General features: G+C 44.3%; 1 protein-coding gene and 1 pseudogene across 2 annotated transcripts; one reads left to right on the forward strand and one right to left on the reverse strand.

Annotated features, from left to right (window-relative positions):
- The first annotated feature begins 1,322 nt into the window (after window positions 1-1,322).
- On the forward strand, window positions 1,323-14,532 carry LOC309858168 (ligand of Numb protein X 2-like; annotated as a pseudogene). Its single transcript has 4 exons — window positions 1,323-1,528; window positions 5,430-5,801; window positions 9,243-9,483; window positions 14,489-14,532. The product of its transcript is annotated as a ligand of Numb protein X 2-like (transcript).
- A 390-nt stretch (window positions 14,533-14,922) lies between these two features.
- On the reverse strand, window positions 14,923-19,789 carry LOC309858171 (ral guanine nucleotide dissociation stimulator-like). Its single transcript, XM_082750857.1, has 6 exons — window positions 19,644-19,789; window positions 19,138-19,245; window positions 17,564-17,757; window positions 16,918-16,977; window positions 15,788-15,987; window positions 14,923-15,536 (listed from the first exon to the last, which is right to left on the reverse strand). Exons 1-6 carry the CDS (start codon window positions 19,779-19,781, stop codon window positions 15,226-15,228), a joined length of 1,011 nt encoding a protein of 336 aa, XP_082606983.1. The 5' UTR covers window positions 19,782-19,789; the 3' UTR covers window positions 14,923-15,225.

The raw sequence follows: 19,789 nt of genomic DNA on the forward strand, positions 1-19,789 counted from the left end.
CCTGAGGAGCCTGGCCTGGACAACCCCACCTTCGAGGAGAACACGGCCACTGACAGTATGTGCTCTTCACCTTGCTTTTGCTTTTCATCTGTTTTCAAATCAGATATTTCCTTTCTTCTCAGTACTGCCTATTACTTTCCCTACATGGGGTGTTGTTGTTGTTGTTGTTGTTTTTCCTCTTCAACAAATAATTTTACTGAGATATGCTTCACATATCACATATTTACCTTTTAAGTGTACAAGTCTAACAGTTTGCCAGTTAGAAACAGAAAGGGAGTCTTACCTTGAGGCTTATCCTTCCCCCTCCCCCTCTTCTGTTGTAGTCCACAAATTCACTGGTCATCAGCAGGCTTCTTTTGTTTGTTTGTTTTGATGCCTATTGCTTCTTGACTAAGAAATCCACAGCATCAAGAAGAACAAAAAAATACCTCAGCCTCCGTGCTTGTTCTGTGTCAGCACTGTGCCAAGCACTTTACATATATTAACTTATTAAATGCTTGTACCAATACTGGCTTTTTTTTTAATGATGAGGAAACTTAGTCAGGGAGTCATTGGTCAAAGTCTGAGAGCCACGAAATGGCTAGGTATGTATCTGACTCCCAAGGCCATGTGTCTGACTATTGCTGTCCTCTGGTAGCAGCCACTGATCTGTCTACATGACCCACCAGGAAACAGGCAGAAAACCTCTAGTCCTAGATCTTGGGCATATCTTAGTAGTTGGCCCTTTGTCTTACTTTTAAATAGGTTTATCTCTTATGAAAATTCCAATTTTTCTACAAATCCCAGTTTTCCCAGCCTTGGCTATAACAATTCTTCTATCTCCTACTGCTCAGATCAAGACCCTCCTCTTCTTGCTTAATGTGGTTATTTTGTCAACCACTACGGTGATTGTATGTCACAGAGTTTGTCTTTTTTATTTCATATGTACTGCCTTGCACTGTTTACAGCTGTTTCATGGGTCAACTGACAAGATGATATTTTGTATATTGATATTTTGTCAATCTGATCAATTAGGACAAGATGATATTTTCTGTATATTTCTTTATCAGATCACTGTGTGGTCCCTAGTGATCTGATGCATAGTAGTTATTTGTTGATTATTTACTGATCACCTTTCAAAGAGGAAGTGTTTTGCTAATCTTACCTATTGGTGTTTTGGTCATTCTGTTTTTCTTATCCCGTGGTATTGCTTTGTTATGAATCATCTATTAACATAAGGTCATCACTAATGATAGACGATAACTTTCTTACGTGAAGATAATCAAAATAGAAAACATTTTTCTTTCCACCTGTTTTTCTCCGTCTCGTTTTTAACTTGGCAGCTATGCAGCAGCCGGTTAGTTTTCCGGAAGGCATAATTATAATTACTACAATTGAAATTCACCGGTCTGATCCTTATATTCAGCTAGGAATTAGCATTGTGGGCGGCAATGAAAGGCCACTGATCAACCTTGTTATCCAGGAAGTCTGTCGGCATGGGGTGATCGCCAAAGATGGAAGACTTCTTGCTGGAGACCCAATTCTTCAGGTATCAATTTTTTAAATGATTTTGTTAACTTGCCTCTTTTGTTGCTCTTATTCATCAATTGAAAACTTAGGAAATTAGGGTACTGTGGAATCTGACTTCTAAAAAGGTAAGTTTTACTGTTTTTTTTTTTTAGTGCTAAACAGATCAGAATTTATCTGTAATTTCTCTGATTTCCCCCAAACTCATGGAATGTATTTTTACCCCCATCTTAAATTTGATCCCGCATGTGCCTCAGTGTGTGGCTCTCCAGGCCAGCTGGATTCCTCCTGGCTTGGTCTCCACGGTTGTCTATTTCGGGGCCACCTTCACTGCTAAATTCTCTTGTCCCATTGGCTCTATCCCTAGTCCCAGGGTACCATCCATCAGTTACCTTCGTTGTCTGATTCATCCTTCTCTACACGGATTTCTATAATCTAGAAAAGACAGGTCACACAGCACAAGTTACTTAAAACTTACAGCATTGAATTTAAGATAGAATTCGGAAATCATGACCACCTCTTGTTGGCTCTCAAACGCACTCTCATCCACAAACAGCCTGACTCTGCACTAATCCTTGGTGCTACCCTCTCCCTCTTCTCTTTAAAAAGAATGAGCTACTCCAACAAATGAACTTGCTTCGGGCAAGATGATGTTGTGTGTGAGGGCATACTGATGAGCATGAGATGGCCAGAATTCTACTGTTCATGTGAATTCTAGAGTGTATGTGAAAATTGACCTGGATATATGACCCATACAAGTGTATGTGGTACTTGAAGCTAAAAGAATGGATATTTAGGAGAGAAGAAATAGGCATGAATGAGAAAAGATGTCTTCTAGGAACCCAAGCTCAAGGACTCTTGCCTCCTCGATTTCACTGCTGGGTCCTTCCCCACGGTCTGTTGGTATTCACCCCTTCTCTTTTCCCTGCCATCTCTCTGGTCTGTGCCCTCACTGCTTCACGTCTAACCCAGGAGAATCAAAACCCCTGCCTCCCTACTCTGCTCTGAAATCCGGTACGACATTGTCCGGTTAATTCACCTGTGACTCTGCTTTTCCTGATAGATTGGACCAGAGAATCAAGTCCATACTGATTAATCTAATAGTCCAGGTCCTCTTTGAACTCTTACACAACCTGTCCCCTCAGCCTTAACCCTTGCTTTTTCTTTCAGCTGTAGCCATCGGTGTATTACTGAAACATCATAGGCATGGTGGTCAGAGCTGAGGGTATAATTAAGAGCAAAAAGCAACCCCTGCCCTCATAGAATGTATAATGTAGCAGAAAAGCCAGACATAGCAGTCTCCTTGCTTCCCTCCATGTTCCAGCCTGTCCCCATTGTGCTACAGCTTCCCCACCTTCATCCAGAAAGCCCTGCCCTGCCATTTTCACCCATTCAGACCTCTTCTCACACTAAGTGCTGAAGACATTCCTTCTCTTCACCACTTAATGCATAATTGGTCACAGAGAGTTATTCAAATGCAGTGTCTTCCTTTGGGGATGGCAGCCGCCATTATTACATACTATGGGACAGGCTTCTCACAGAGCTGTGCCTGGAGTCGATACCCAGGACAAACTTGCTGAGTCAATAAAAGAGTGGATTTGGTTATGATATCCTGTTGGGAATAGCTGTCTTCTTCATTAAAACCAAACTTAGAACCTCTAGGATTTTTAGTTCTTCAAGAGAAATGTCCAGAGGGGAAGACAGACAAACTAGGCTCCAAGAGCAGCAAGGATTGACCTTTCCACTGGGGGTTCCTGGCTTTGGTTTCCACACCCATCTGTATTCTGCCTCTTGTAGTTTGTGATTTCCACTTCGACACTTGGGCCCAAAACCCCTCCTTCATTGCACTTGGCCTGGCTGACACAGACTGAACTTGCAGTGTTTTGTTCTTGACTAAATCCAAAGAGGCAATAGGAGAATACAGGAAACATAACTAATCCAGCTTATGTAAAATCCAGTTTCTGATCCTACCATAGCTAGCTATTTACCGCATTCCTGTGTTTGCTGTCCTTTTACGATATTAGTAGTATTCTGGTTGCATGAGGTTGGCACAGCTCTCTGGACACCTTATGCTGTATTCCTTCTACCCCAGCTCCTAAACTGATTCTCCGTGGAGGAACTCTTGTAGCTGGTTTTGACCTTTTGACACCTTTGTGGCCAAGACAAAAAGAACCAGATTGCCCTTTTTTGCAGCTTACACAGGGAGAGAGAGCAAGCACAGGCAGACAGAGTGGCCGGCAGAGGCCGAGGGAGAAGCAGGTTCCCTGCCGAGAAAGGAGCCCGATGCGGGACTCGATCCCAGGATGCTGGGATCATGACCTGAGCCGAAGGCAGCTGCTTAACCAACTGAGCCACCTAGGTGTCCCATCACTTTTGGTTTTTGAGGAAAATAATTGCAGTCATGTCTTGACTGCATTGGTCCAAAAGATAATTAGCTAAAGATGTGGTAAAGTTTACTCTGTTGGTGCTATTTCTACAACATCTAGCAACAGTATTTTATTTGGTTTCTGCTTTCTCTGTGTTTCACTGGCAACCACACTTTTGTGAAGGGAAAATCTCCGATTGTAGGATATTCCACAACCCACGTCACAAAAATGGTGTGAGGCTACATACTCGCACGTGGCTAGCGCTGGATTCCAGCCAGATGTTTGTAAAGTCATTTGTGATAGATGTGAATCAAAGACGGAAAAATAAGAACCTAGAGATAAGTGGCTTTTTAGCTGAATAACCAGAAATGATGAGTTTTGACTAACAAATCCACGTCAGGCTGGTTTTTTAGAAGCTGCCTTAAAGTTCTATTCTTGACCCTATGTTACTCAACTTTTTCATCAAGGATCTGGATGGCAACCAAATGCACAGATGTTGCAAAATTGGGCGAAGAGCAAGTTTATGTGTGAGATCTATGGCATTTGATGCCTGAATTTTAAAAGATGTCCACAGGCCCAAATCAATAAAATTCAAGTTAGTGGTGCTCAAAACTGTCATCCCGAGATGAGTAGGAAGGGGGAAGACTTTCCTTAAGATAGACTCACGTGAAAAAGATTGAAGGCTTTGGGTAATCACAAGCACCTAACCCAGAGCCTGTGCCACATAACACATCCAAGAGAATGTCGATTTCCTGCTTGCTGTTGGTGCAGGCAGATGAGGAGAGGAATTCTAATTGTGATAAACACTCAGAGTTGCACCAACCTCTTCCTCTGACTAGGTGAATAACTGAAGCTGGGTGTATTTTCTTAGTCCTGTTCCTGTCCCAGGATCAGTCACTATATTCCTTTCAGGGCCATAAGGTTTAGTAAATAAATGTTCTGTGAGTACTGAGTTAAGCTTGTTGTATTAGATAGATGTTACACTTGAGTGCTAAACAGAGTGAAACTGTAATTACCTGCTTTTCTTTAAAGTAAAAATGACTGAACTGAGATCAGGTTGTGTATCTAGAATCTGTCCCTTTTCTTAGATTAAAACTCGGTGTATTTTTTCCAGGGTAGGTGTTTTTCATTTGGAAAAGCCACATCAATCCAGTAGAACTTCAGTTTCTGTTCCACTAGAACTAGTATTTTGTTGGCACTTGCCACATGCTGCTGCTGTCTCTGCATTTTCCTCCTGGTCCCTTGAAGCGGAGAGTAAACCCATCTCACCACTCAGGGGACACCCTCAGACATCCCACTACTGGCAGGACCAGGGACTCTGATTCAGCACCCTCGCTGAAGCCTGAGATCCTAACTGCCATTCTCTACTTCGTGCTAGTCATTGTGAGTGAAGCTTAGGAACTGTGCATTTTAAAACATCTTCAGAGGGCTTTTCTTTGTAAATAATGACTGTATGTCATTTTCCAAAGTCCGTTTCTTTTGGAAATGGCGTATAAATGTTTACCAGTTGAGAGGATAAAAGATTGTCCCACCTCAGTCATAATTCTTTTCTTCCAGGTCAACAACTGTAACACCAACAATGTGTCTCACAACTATGCCAGAGCCGCCCTTTCCCAGCCCTGTTCCACGCTGCACCTAAGCGTGCTGGAGAGCGGTGCTTTGGGGGCCGGACCTACAGCCACCCCGACAGTAGCTCTCCCCGGGAAGAGGTCTTCCACGTAGTCTTTCACAAACAGGACTCTGGTGAACAACTTGGCATTAAACCCATTCAAAGGACCGGTGAACCAGGTGTTTTTATCCTTGATCTGTTGGAAGAGGGCCTGGCTGGCTGCACAGGATGGAAGGCTGAGCAGCAACGACCGAGTGCTCGCCATCAATGGACACGACCTGAAGCTCGGAACCCCTGAGCTTGCCGCCCAGATCATTCAGGTACACGCGGATATTCATTCCACGTGCTCAGCCTTTATGTCGATGTTTTCGTAACATGAGAACCTGAGGGATATTTGATATTTCATGGGGGAAATCAAACACGGCTCCCCAAATCCTTCAAAATGCACAAGAGATGATTTTATCATTACAGATAAAATCCTGTCCGGAAAACTGTATCCCTGTGAACATTTAGCCTTGCTCTTTATAGAGTGAAGGCTCTATTTTTGCACATGGGTTTTTCATTTGCTCCATGGGCTCCACCTAAGCCCACACATAAAAAACACATTTATGTCCACATTTAACAGGTGAGACAAGAAAAGCTTGAAGGAGCTGTGGTTCCAAAGTTGTGACTTCCCTGCTCTTGTAACGTTCACTCTCCGCTTCACCTCCATACAAGTGGGGAAAATCAATTTTTATTGAGAAGAACTCATTATCTCTGTAGTGCCCTTTTTATAAAGCATTCAGAGCATTTCAAACACATCATAACTTGTGTTCTTACAGTATCCCTGTGAAGTAAAGATGGTTATTATTAGAGAAAAAAAAATTTCAATAAGAACATTAAAGTAGGTAAAGTAGAGGGGCACCTGGGTGGCTCAGTCATTAAGCATCTGCCTTCGGTCAGGCATGATCCCAGGGTGCTGGCATCCAGTTTCACATCGGGGCTCTCTGCTCAGCCAGGAATCTGCTTCTCCCTCTCCCACTCCCTCTGCTTGTGTTCCTTCTCTTGCTCTCTGTCAAATAAATAAATAAATACATAATAAATAAAATCTTTAAAAAAAGAAAACAGCTTTATAAATTTTTTTAAAAAATAAGATAGAAAAAGTAGAAAATAATCCAGGCCAGACCTTCCGGTTCTATAACCTACCAGAGCATTTAATGATATGGGTATCTCCTACAATGATAGGGGTGAAACAAAGATGTGTATGGTGTTTTATTTAGTTATGTTTTATTTTGTTTTTAGTAAGCACAAGAAAACACTCTGACATAGAGGAAACCAAGCAGTAAACATAATCGAGCATCAGGAATTAAAGTAGGTTGATAGTCACTGGGAAATGTGTATAGTAAACAGAATTAACAATGAAGATTTAAGTACTGTGTAAGAAAACCCAAATTTAAATCCCATTTCATTACTCCATTTCACAAATGTTTGGCTCATTATAATTTTGGGAACACACACACCCGGTAGCCGTCTTGCATTAGGAGGGAGATTCAGGAGTTGGTCTCTTGTCCCAGACTTGAGATTGAAAAAAATTGAATACAGATACATATATATGATACCAAATATATTTCTCAAGTTGTTTCTTTGTGGAAAACATCTTAATGTTTTGGATTCTGAGAATAACATGTATTCCATGTCTGAAAAGGAGACTAAGGAAGACAAAATACAGAAAATGAAGAAGGAAATCAAAATCACAGTCAGTCTAAAGTCCATAAGATAGTGACATTAAAGTTTTGAAGAACATTGTCATTTTTCTGTATATGCCTACAAATAAATAGGTTCCTATTTACGTAGGTACTTAGACATGCAGTCAGCTTACAAATTCTGAGTTTGCCACCCTTTCTTTACGTCAGCTGTATGTTGTGGCCTTCTTACCCTGAAAATAGATGCACCATGATATAGCTGTATAGTAGGCGTGTTGTGCTAAAACTTACGTAAACACTCCCCTGTCAACAGACTTTTTAATGTTTTGTTTTCAAGTTTAAGACATTTTGCTTAACTTCCCTCTAGAAAGATCATACCAGTATATACTCCCATCAAAAGGGCATGCCACTATTTTATGAAATACAGGTATTGTCATTTAGGCATCCTGCATTTTTAAAATCTTGACTTTAACAGAATTCTTTTGTTGTGCTTGAAACCCTGAAGAGTTAGATAGGCAGTTGGCCTAAACCCAAATGTTGGCCCATCGTTTAAAGCTTATATGTCCACTTCCATCACACAGCCAGAATTTTGTCTTTTAAGAAATCAAAAAAGATCAGGGATTTGTTTGTTAATAGGTTTGCATGAGCAGGGGTCTTCCCATAAAGCTGAATTACTGGTTATAGAGTATTTGGTAGTGGGGAGGGTTAGGCAGTAAAGCAAACAATTCTTAATATTGAAATGAGATCACAGGGGTTTCTCACCCTTCACACCGTGTGATCTAATACTGGGAAGTGTCAGAATCTCAAATATCTGGATTGTAAGCGTTCTATTTGGAATTTGCCTGTTAGATCAAATCCCCAGACTCTGGCCACATGAGGAGTGTTATTCTTTCAGTTATTGGAAGAATTGTCTGAAACTAGTTTAATGAAATACTTGAATAAGTAAGTGACTTTAATAGGGCCTTAAAATTGGTTATCACTCAGGCACCTGGGTGGCTCCGTGGTTCAGCATCTGCCTTCGGCTCAGATCCTACATTGGGCTCTCTGCTCTGCGAGGAGTCGGCTTCTCCCTCTTCCTTTGCCCCTCCACCTTGCTCTCTCGCTTTCGCTCTCAAATAAATAAATAAAATCATTTTTTTTAAATTATGGTTTTCACTCCTTTTCCAACTTGACTGCAGTCATGGGGGAGGAGTGCTCTACTTTCCACCACAGCTTCTTGAAAGCAGGCTGTCAAATTTTCCCATAGAAATGATAGTAAACTTGGAAAGTTGTAGTCATGACCAAGAATCAGCATCAAGTAGACCAGGCCTGTACGTTAAAAGCAAAGCTAAAATAGCTTTAAAAAGTATAATAAATGTGAATCTGTGTTTCAGATCTAGATCTATAAATACAGATAATGGACCTCTAAATTCAACGTGGTTGTCATCACCTCTAAAATTACATTTATGTGTGAGTGCACATATGGCATATATAGGCACACAATTTGTGATGTATATAAATACTAATCCTGTTTTACAGGACCTTTGTTATCATTCTTTTCAGGACTGTTTAAGCTGATCCCTATTTTCGATTCGAAGCTGTAGTGTGTGGAAACAGAGCTACACGTAGTTTCATTGATTATCACTCTCAAAGTAGCCATCTTGGAATTTATTTCAGAAATCACAAAGGATTATAATCCAGTTTAGAATCCGTTCGTCCTTTTATCTTCTTTGCTCTCTTTCTCTCAGTCCAAGGCCAGTTTTGCAGGGGAGGGAAGTATAAAAAGACAGTTACCCTTCAAGAAATCATGGGGAGATCAGAACCCAGGCTTTCTTTGCTTACACCCTTGGTATTTCCAGGATTAGGGAAGGTTTACCCAAGAGGTCTGTGTGTGGCTCTTTTACCTGCAGAAGTTTTAAAGTATTAGCTCCTGAAATGAACTCCCTCGTCTGCCCCACCCCCAGCAGGGGCCTGCAGTCCCCACTCAGGTGAGGCTCTGATACAGCGATGATAAGTGCATTGAAAATGACCCTCCCTATAATTTTTTTAAGTGAGAAGCATCATTAATGACTGGTGATTATATATGTGTGTTTTCTCCAGGCTAGTGGCGAGAGGGTGGATTTAACAATTGCTAGGCCGGGGAAATCCCAGCCTGGTAACCCTGTCCAGGACGCAGGAGCTCAGAGTAGCAGCCAGCACCATGCATAGCCGCTGTACCACAACAGTCCCAGCTCACACAAGGTGAGGCCTCGAGTTTGCATGTTTTCATTCATCTGCCCTCAGGGAATCCTTGTGACAAACTGGCAAGATTTAAATGAGGGCTGTTACTCTGTTGGAAAAGGTGAGCACAAGGTGTTTGGGGGTGTGGAATGTGTGTTTGGCTACCTTGAGAGTCCCTGTACAGTCTGTTCCTCAGCCAGTAGGGGTGGTTTCTTAGTAAGAAGGTCCCTCTGCCAGATTGATGAGAAGTGTTTGATCTTCTAGAAAGACTTCTTTGTTTGGTCCTGCTTGAAAGTGGGATTTATCTTGGTTTGCTCATTCAGTTGTAACAGGAGGTTATGTAACTGAAAAAAAGACAATGACCAACAAGTCCATACTTAGCGGTTGGGCAGTTTGCCTACAACAACAGAATTCCCTATGTGAATATGAAGCATAAATCATACTTTCTGATACGTACATGCAAAACACATAAAGCATTTCTTTTTATGTTACAGTTCATAGGAATACTACCCTAGATCATTTTAAATTCCCGTATGTTGAGCTTTTTGCTGCATCTTTCATATTTCAGTGCTTTGATAATATATTCCTAGGTCATTTATCTGTGCCAAAAATTCTGATGTTGTCTCACTTTGGATGCTGAAATCAGTAGAAGTCAAAAAACAGTGGCACTTTACTGTGTTCTCAGTGTTATTTACTTCATTTCATCTTTCATTTGAACTCAACTTCTAGTAGGCCAGAATTTTTACAATGATGCTATTTACCAACTGTGTGAAAATCACACATCGGAACCTTCCTATCGATTTTTTGTTTGTTTGTTTGCTTTTACTTCCTATAGTTTTTAAGTAGACCAGTAAATAAGTTTTAATTTAGCAAAGCAATTTAATTTTACTTAAGGAGAATGACTTGAGAAACACATGTTTAGCTTAAAGTGGCTTCTTAATGTAAGTACAATTTGAGAGAATAACTCTGTAATGTCACAGGAGCCCAAGAAAGCATTATTTATTTTTGTATTTATTTATTTTTAAGATTTTATTTATTCATTTGACACACAGAGATCACAAGTAGGCAGAGAGGCAGGCAGAGAGAGAGAGAGAGAGAGAGAGAAGCAGGCTCCCCGCTGAGCAGAGAGCCCGATGTGGGACTCGATCCCAGGAGCCCGAGATCATGACCCGAGCCGAAGGCAGTGGCTCAACACCCTGAGCTACCCAGGCGCCCCAAGAAAGCATCATTTAAAGGCACAAGTATTTTTGGCCCATCAGGTTTATCTTGTTTTCTGAGCTGAAGTATACACTTGTCACTGGTCTTTGTTCAGTTAAAACTTTTAAGAAATTATAAGCACAAACTTCATCTTATTTTTGAACAGAATACAAAATGTGTGAAGGGAACCTATAATTTTGCTTTCACAATGATGACTACGAAAAGCAGTTATTGTTTCGAAAAGGAATTTGAATAGGAGTTGTTCATATAGCTGGTCCTTGATTTACAAGTTACCTATATATACATATTCCTAAAGAATCATGATTAAGGCAAAAGTTGGTAACTGAATCCATGAATTCTACAGAAAGTGGAAATATGGGTGCTCAAAGACAATGCTACAAATTTAACCATTTCAGCGTTCATATAGAGGACGATTTATGTCCTTTTTTTTGTTTTGGGCACAAATATTTTTCTTTTTACTAGTTCCTCTTCCTTAATTTTAAGTGGTGGTGTTTTAAATAGCAATGCTGAATTCTTACTCTAGGTGCTCTGTAAACCTGCTTGTTAGAACAGCCACATTAATGGAATTTTAAGCATTAATTTAGCAATTTACCATTAACATACAGCATTTGTGATGTCAAATCCTACTTTAAAATATAAAGGTCTCCTAGGGAAAACAAATACAAATTTATCAAAACAACCTGTTCAGAGGATAATCATTGTTAAAAATTAAAGCACACATTACTCTATTACTAAGCCCCTGCGTAGCCCCTGCTTGGAAACATTCATCCAGTGTTAAGCCCTTAGAAGTTTCCATGAAGTATACCAAGAGTAATCTGTGAAGTTTGGCTAAAATGCATACATCTCAGCCATTTGGAGGAATAAAACAACCACCTCTAATTGACTCGATACCTGACAGACACAAGCGTTGAAGTCAATGTGCTCCCAGCTGAGTTTACCTGGATTGTCTTCATAATCACGTGGGTCTTGCCCAGTTTTGAAGGATGCGAACATAGATGTCATATGCTATGATACCACCTGTGGACGTTTACAGGTTTTCTATGAGGTCAAAATTCTAGGAACTCTAGGCTATTTAAGTAGTGCCCTCAAGAAAATTTCAGAGTGTTGGTTTCAGGAGGAGAGAAGAGCAGACACCCCTGCCGGTGCAGGGCTTGACTGACACGTCGTACCTGTCCGCTCTGAAGCAGTGTCACTAAAGGAAATGTTACAGTTCTAGCAAAAGAACTCATCTAGTTCTGCTGTTGATATTGTTAGTCGTGGTAATAGTTATCTTGTTATCTACACTATGCTGTTACAGTATATGTGTTAAGGAACCTTTTGAGATAGGAGCTTCCATCATTACACTTAATGGGATAGCACCATTGTAGTGTGGATGCATATAGCATCATGCTGTATGAACATAGACAACTACATATGAATACATGTTTATGTATATACACTGTGTGTGTGTATGTGTATTTTTTTTAAACTTGAATCACCTCAAATCCCAGTGTGATCATGCGTAGCTATATAATTTGGAGCAAATTACATGAACTTTCTTTTTTTTTTTTTTAAAGATTTTATTTATTTATTTGACAGACAGAGATCACAAGTAGGCAGAGAGGCAGGCAGAGAGAGAGGAGGAAACAGGCCCCCCGCTGAGCAGAGAGCCGGATGCGGGGCTCAATCCCAGGACTCTGAGATCATGACCTGAGCCGAAGGCAGCGGCTTAACCCACTGAGCCACCCAGGTGCCCCTACATGACCTTTCTAATAAGGCTATTTCCTTGTTTATAAAATGGGGCCAACCATAGGATTTACACTCCGGACCATTGTAGTGAAATGTAATGAAACCATGAAAATGAAATAATACATGTGAAACCATTTGCTTTACACATAGTAAATCTTCAATAAATGTTAGTTACTATTGCTATTTTAATATTAATATTTCATAGGTACCCATTGTTTTTTATGGCATTCTAATTTAAAAAAAGGTGATGTTTTAAAGTTTCCTTTTCTTCTAGGAGTGTCCCCATAAATAGAAACAATCAATATCGGTAAAAATTGCTTTTTCCTGAGAACACAGTTTGTTGGAGAATTTTTCTCTTCCTTAACTTTTTCAAAAATTCAGTTATTTCATATCCTTATAGCTTTCCATGAAGGTTGTGAAGATCAGTTTGCACCCATTTCATGACCGAGCATTCTCATGAGTAAGAAACAGAAGATAGATCTATAGCTTTTTTCTGGCAGTTAACTAAATCCGCACTTTACTTTTGTACTATTCTGTCACCATTTCTCTCAAAGAATAGAGGAGAGAGAGAGAAATAAAATTAATTAGCTTGTCTTCAGAATCTTAAAACTCAAGTGCATTATTTACCTTTGTAGAATTGGCCCTATTTTGACTTCCACATGTCAACAGTCCTGAGTTTTTTCTGTTCCATACATAGTCATATGAAAATACAGCCATCCAAAGTCTGACATTGTGATCCCCAGTGTTCGGTGTCATGTTTGTACCATGAGGAACTGTGTATTATTTCTTCAGTAACTGATTTTAACAGTGACTTTATCATTGCCATGGTATTTTTTCCTTCAGTTTCCTTACTTTACTTCAGCTATGTATTATTTATTTTGCAATGAATTTTCTTCTCCTGTGTTAGGATCTTCCCCAGTGTGTTACATGCCAAGAAAAACACATTACTGTAAAGAAGGAACCACCTGAGTCCCTGGGAATGACAGTGGCAGGGGGCAGAGGAAGCAAGAGTGGTGAACTGCCCATCCTTGTAACCAGTGTGCCAGCTCATGGCTGTCTGGCACGTGATGGCCGCATCAAAGGAGGTAAGATAGGAAGGGCTGGGAACAGTGAAACTCTTCCCATCTTCTCCCTGCATGCAACTCATGTTTGAAAAAAGTAACAAATATTCCCCAAATTTTCTATCAAATATGATTTTTTAAAAATCTTCTAAAGTGTCCCTTCCATATATAAGTGTAAAACCTCTCTCTAAGGTTAGAAAAACGCCTAATGGGAAGGAAAATTGCTGCAGTTTGATGATGTTTCCGTTCTTTTTTTTTTTTAAGAATTTATTTATTTATCTGACAGACAGAGATTACAAGTAGGCAGAGAGGCAGGCGGGGGGTGGGTGGAGGGGAAGCAGGCTTCCGGCTGAGCAGAGCCCCATGCGGGCTCGATCCTAGGACCTGGGATCATGACCTGAGCTGCAGGCAGAGGCTTTAACCCACTGAGCCACCCAGGCGCCCTTTCCATTATTTTCTAATGTTTATTTAGATCATTGCATTATTTGATGTTGGAAAAAACCCTCTAAAAAATAGAACACTCATCCTTTCCTTCCTAACCTTTTATATAATCCTCGTTGCCCTTTTTTTATTATTATTATATTACTTGTCAGGGCAACAAACACCTTTTTTTCTTCCTTAAGCAAAAGATGCTCAAATCACAAGTTTCATTTCTTTGTGTAGACCCAAGGATCTCTTCTCTTTAAGTATTCTGATACATCCACGCTGAGCAAACTCTGTAGGACTATATCTATAAAACTGTGTAACTCTAAAACAGGATATGTTAAAAATTCATTTCTAAGAGCAAAAGATCAAATAATTTTTGAGCAGGAAAGAACTATAGAAATCACTGAAGCCCAAAGAAGAGAAATGAACATGCCCAGGTCCTGCACATTAGCAAAACCAGGTCTAATGACTTGGACGTCCAGTCAAATCACAGTGCCTCAAGCCACATTTTTTCCTATGTATGATGAAATTATCTTAAAGTTTTGAGTTGTTTTGGAATGTTTTCCATGAATTGGATTTTTCCCTCGATATCGTAAGAATGACAGAGATGTGAAAAATTACAAATAACAGGATGTATAGGGAAGATAATGACTTGGTAGCTCATCTCATTTTCTGGTTTATTCCTTTGGACAGGTGATATATTGCTGAATATCAATGGCATTGATTTGAACAATTGAAGTCACAGTGAGGCCATGGCTATGCTAAAAGCCAGCACCGCGTCCCCTGCTGTTGTCCTGAAAGCACTTGAGGTCCAGACTGTCGAGGAGGCAGCCCAGGCTACCGAAGAGCAGCCAGGCACCTTCAGCGAGAATGAGTAGGACTCCAGCTGGTCGCCGTCGTGGCTCATGTGGCTTGGGCTTCCAAGGTACTGACAGCGTTTCAGCAGTTTCATGGAATAATCGTAGTGACAACATTTCTCAGTATGGAACACAGTAAATTCATTTGTCCAGGATGTGAGGGGGAAGGTCCTGGTCAGAGATGAAGTGGCAATGGCATATCAAGTTATAGAAGAAAAGGGTATTTTTTTCCTTAGGTTATTATATTTTAAAAGATAAATTTAGAGAGAAGAGCAGTGGTTGCAGGGACTGGGGGAGGGACAGAGCAGTGAGCGATGAGGAGCGTGGGTGTCTCTGTGACAGAAACGTCGTAGAACGACATGGTTGTGCAACACTCTGGATGGACCTAATGAGACCTCCATATCCCACTGCAAAGGATGCGAGTAAAATGTTATATAAACTCAAATTCTACTTTATTTAATAAATAACATCTATGAAGTAATTATAGAGGTGAATACAGAAAACAAATACGATAAAGAAGGAAATGATGGGGGAGGGGGAGTCATGCTCTGGAGCTGCAGCCAGTACAAGCTGCTACTCGGGGGCCGAGCCTGCTTGCTCCACGGAGGCAGGGGGCGGCAGCTCGGTGGCAGGACCCTGCTGGTCATCCAGGAAAGTCAAAAGGCCTGGTGGCTCTTCCGTGGCAGAGAAGTGAACGAGGGCCCTGACGACCATCTGCCCTGGCCCCAATGGGTCAGGGGGGGTCACTGGTCTTCCTAACCCATAGTGAGCAGCCATAGCAGGGATGGCGGGGGCCAGCTCAGGCCCCAGAGGTGCAGCAGGTGCCAGAGTGGCTGGTGGAACAACTTCCCGAGACACATCCTGATCTGGCTCTGGGGCCGGTGCTGTAGCTCCAAGAAGAGAAAGCATCATCAGCTTGATTGACTTCCCTTTTGCCTTTCCCTTTCCCCACCACTCAGCGTGGCCTGCGTTCAAGACCCAGCCCCCAGAAGGTGTCCCTGATGGAAGCCCATGGGGACAGGGATCTGAGACGACTCACTCTCTTCGGCCCAATTACAATCTACGGAGGCTTCCTCAGGGTGGCCCACCCTGCCTCCGCCTCAGGCCCACATGAGTCACCCCCAGTCCTCCTCACCCCTAGCCTCTGGCTCCGTGGTCTTTTCAGGAGCGCATTGCCTTTCTGGAAGCAGAAGCTGGGCACGGCGCTGCAGGTCCGAGCCCGGCACATTGACCTGCAGGTAGGCCAGCAGCGTATGCAAGCTGGGAAACTCCGGAGGCTGCACAAAATCCCCTGGATACTTTTCCACCCAGGTGTTCAGGATGGCATAGACGGCCCTGGGGACAGACATGGAGGCAGAGAAGTCAGAGGACAGGGTACGCATCCAAACCAAAATCCCAGGGAACCTATGTGGGAACCTGGGCCCCTGGGCTGTCAGCTCCTGTCTGAGACCAGTCGGACTCCTTGTCCAATTGCGACCTGGCAGTCCTGCGTGAGAAAGGCCTGCTCCCACACGGCAGGCTGGCCAAAAGCCGCTAGGAGTGGGAGTCCTTGGTCAATGGGGGGAGCATTTCTGGACTTCTTAGGGGAGCTGGACACACTCCTCAGTCTGTCTCCTTGCCCACGAGCCACTTGAATTCAACTGCATGTGCCTGGGGAGAAGTGGTGTCTGGCCTCTTAATTACCCTCACTGCACTCGCCTCTGCTCAGTGAAGATCCAACCGAGGAGGGAACAAAGGGACTCTGTCTCTAGCCAGGCCTTCCCAGGACCCTCCCCATACCTCCACCGTTCCCTCCTCTGCCCGTTCACTAGGTGCCATGAGAGTGGGTCTGTTTCCACTGACACTCACCTCCCACAGGGTGTGGGATGCCTGCTGCTCCCTGGGCTCTACTGGGTCACCCTCTCCCTGAGACCCCTCTGTGCACCCAACGTGCAGGTGCCAACACTGCTATGCGATGGTTCCTAAATCCTGTGTTCTGGGTCCCAGAATTGGGGCAGAGAGAGGGCTGGGAAGGGGCAGGGATGGAGCATGACCCTCTCAGGGGTGGAAGCTGTCCTCCATCCCCCTCTGCTCTCCCACAGTGCTCACACACCTACCCCAGTTCCCCAGGGCACCTTTCCAATTTCCAGTAGAAGCTCTCAGACATTTACCATAAAGCAGAATAACGAGGTGAGTCTGAAGGTCCGGCAGCCCCTCAAACTCACAGGACCCTCACTACCCTGGTGGAGAGGGAAGGCCCTCCTAAAGCAGCCAAAGCTTACTCACATGTTGCGCTGCTCCTGGGGTCCGCCAACCTCATCATAGCTGGAATAAACACATCCGAATCTAGAGGAGGCCAGGGGGCATCGCATGAGATGTCTGTGGATATTGGCTCTCACCGCCAGACCCTCGACTAGCCTGCAGCCCTGGGGTGCTCTCTGTTCTGTGCAGGGATCCCATTCAGCTCCTGGATAATCGCCTCCACCTACCGGGGCTTCCTGAATGCTTGCTGAATAAAAGGGCCCCAACCAGCCCATCACCGACATCTGAGTGGGCCCGGCCCCTGCTCACCCCCAGGGATGCTTGCTCTGGATTCAGCCAGACACAGGCCCCAGAAGGAGTCTCAGATCTCCCTTTCAGTGGCAAAGGAGCCCAGCTCAAGATCATAGTGAGAGTCAGGGATGAGGCAGAGGCTTCATCATGAGGGGCACAGGAATGAGCAAAGAGCATGCCCACAGGCCCTCCAGCAGAATTTTCCACTGGCGCAGGCTCCCAGGTGTCCTTTCCCTACAAGACCCCACTGAGTCCCTATAATACCTCTGCCCCAGTTAGGAGCAAGGGAAGCTTGGGGAAGCTTGGGGACCTGCCAGAGTCTCACAACAGGAATTGGCCAAATCTCACAGAGCAGTTAGGGGCAGGGGAGGGTGCTCACCTTGCAAAGAGGAGGTCCAGCACCTCCTGGGGGGTGGCCAAGTGACGGTATGTGTCCAGAAAGGTGTGGACACAGTGTAGATCTTGTCTGATGACGGCAGGCACCAGGTGATCTATTGCGGCCTGCAGCTTGTTGGCCCGCTTGGCCATCAGCACCGAGGTCTTGCTCCTCTTCCTGGTTGAACGATTTTTCCCCTGAGGTGAATCAGAGGAGACATGAGTCAGTGCTGTGGCCACCAGGAGGGTTGGGGCTTGGAGGGCAGAATGAGCCCCCAGATCTCAGGGACTTCAGCAAGAGGTGGGACAAGAGAGCCCAGAGTCCGAAAAAGAATCGGGTGACTCAGTGTCTCATTGGGTTCAGCCTAAAGCTCTTGGTTTTGCTTCAGGTCATGGTCTCCGTGTTCTGAGGCTGCGATCCTCGTAGGGCTGTGTCCATAGGGCAGTGTCTGCTTGAGGATTCTGTTTCTCGGTCTACTTCTCCCCACTCTCCCCCTGTCTCTCTCTCAAATCCATCAATCAGCCAATCAGTTAAGAAGCCTTTAAGGCAATGAGAAAATGTTCTTGGTATCCATACAAAGAATTGAAAGAAATGATGTCTGAACTTGCTAGTATCTGAGGTCCCTTTGTGAGCGGAGTATGGATAGCACATCCCTGCCTGAGTGGCATGGATCCTGTTATTTCTGATAACATAGCCCATTCTTTTTACTTTTTTGAAAGACTTGTTATTTATTTATTTGACAGAGAGAGAGGTGACAAGTAGGCAGAGAGGCAGCCAGACATAAAGGGGGAAGCAGGCTCCCTGCTGAGCAGAGGACCCCACGCCCCCGACGTGGGCCTCGATCCCAGGACTGTGAGACCCAAGACCCATGACCTGAGCTGCAGGCAGAGGCTGAAACCCCTGAGCCACCCCGGCACCCAACATATCCCATTCTTGAGATGAGAACACAGAGATGTTTAAGGTGAGAGGGCTTAGGATAAGAAGGCACGGAGGCTGTAGGATGCAGCACTGTGCCTTGGCCAGAGAAGGGGATTACATCCAGTCCTGCCCCAGTAAAGGGCTCCATGGCTGTGATCAATGACTGGCCTTCCGGACTGCCGTGCAGTGCAGTGCAGTGAGGCCCCTGTTCCTTTTCCTTGGGGGGGGGGGGGGGGCAACAATGTGTTCCATCAATACCAAAGCGCAGAGCAAGAGACAGAGTACCATGTCCCTTTGGATCAAAGTCTCCCAATCCAGTCTTTGCAAGACTTGCAGAAGCTGAGGAAGGACTGTTGGGCCAGTGGGGGCACCTGGGAGCACGAGTTAGGAAAATGCCTTGGCCAGGGCAAAAGGAGTCTAAATCAACGGGATGAAACCTGGTCTAAAGTCTCTTTAATGATACTCCTATAAGTATGTGGACAATGGCAGTGCTTCTGTCCAAGGCGTGGGCAGAACGTTGTGGGCCAGTTTGGGGAAGAGATGGGATGCAGATTCACGGGAGTACAGGACTCTAGGAGGCCAGGTTGGCTTCTAGGAAGTGGGGCCCTTGGTGCTGCATGGGCGCCCCGGGGTTGGGTCTCCCCAGCACCTGCACTCACCCTGAGCCAGCGCCAGACTCTGTTGGCCGTGTGCGGCTTCGTGTCCTTGGAGGAAGGAGAGCAGGCAATCTCCTCGGTCACCTCCTGCACCATGTCCTCTGGGGCGTTCTTTAAAGACAGTGCCCGGCAGGCAGGCAGGAGGACTTAGAGCCCTGTCTGGAGGCCTTTGCTGGTCTTCAGACCCAGGGCGCTCCATTCCAGACACACCACAGCCCAGGTGGCAGAGCCCTCCCCCAAGGAGAGAAACGTGGCCCAGCTTCAGGGCCTTGGATGTGCTCTGGCACAGCTCAGAGTCACCTCAGGAATCCCCTGTGCACCCTGCCCACCCTGACATTGGTGTGAACAAGAAGGGATCACAAGAGTATCCACTGTACTCACCCTCCTCCAGCCCATGGGCAGGAACCCCCACATATCCCTCCTCCCCTCAAACTCCAGAGAAAGGGATGGGGCTTCCCTAGGACGGTTCAGAGGGGTGGGCATCGCCTAGTCTCCTCAGTAGTAAGTACCTTATGGCGTCTCCCTCGAAAGGTCCTGCGGCATTGGGGGGGTGGTTTTAGCCAATGTCTGCAGCATGGGAACAAGTCATTTTCTTGGGGGTTCTGGTACCCAGAGCCCCAGAAACTAGGTACACAACAGGAAAACATCTTTCTGT

Source organism: Mustela nivalis (genome assembly GCF_964662115.1).
Source record: "Mustela nivalis genome assembly, contig: HAP1_SCAFFOLD_1969, whole genome shotgun sequence".
Lineage (NCBI taxonomy): Eukaryota > Metazoa > Chordata > Mammalia > Carnivora > Mustelidae > Mustela > Mustela nivalis.

Bases quoted from the DNA above. Each gene is read 5' to 3' on its own strand.
- LOC309858171 (XM_082750857.1), bottom strand. From the start codon at position 19,781: ATGTTTTCCTGTTGTGTACCTAGTTTCTGGGGCTCTGGGTACCAGAAC. The intron at 19,246-19,643 runs GTACTTACTACT...CTGTCTTTAAAG, and splicing joins TTCGAGGGAGACGCCATAAG to AACGCCCCAGAGGACATGGT. The intron at 16,978-17,563 runs GTGAGCACCCTC...GGCCTCCTCTAG, and splicing joins CTGGACCTCCTCTTTGCAAG to ATTCGGATGTGTTTATTCCA.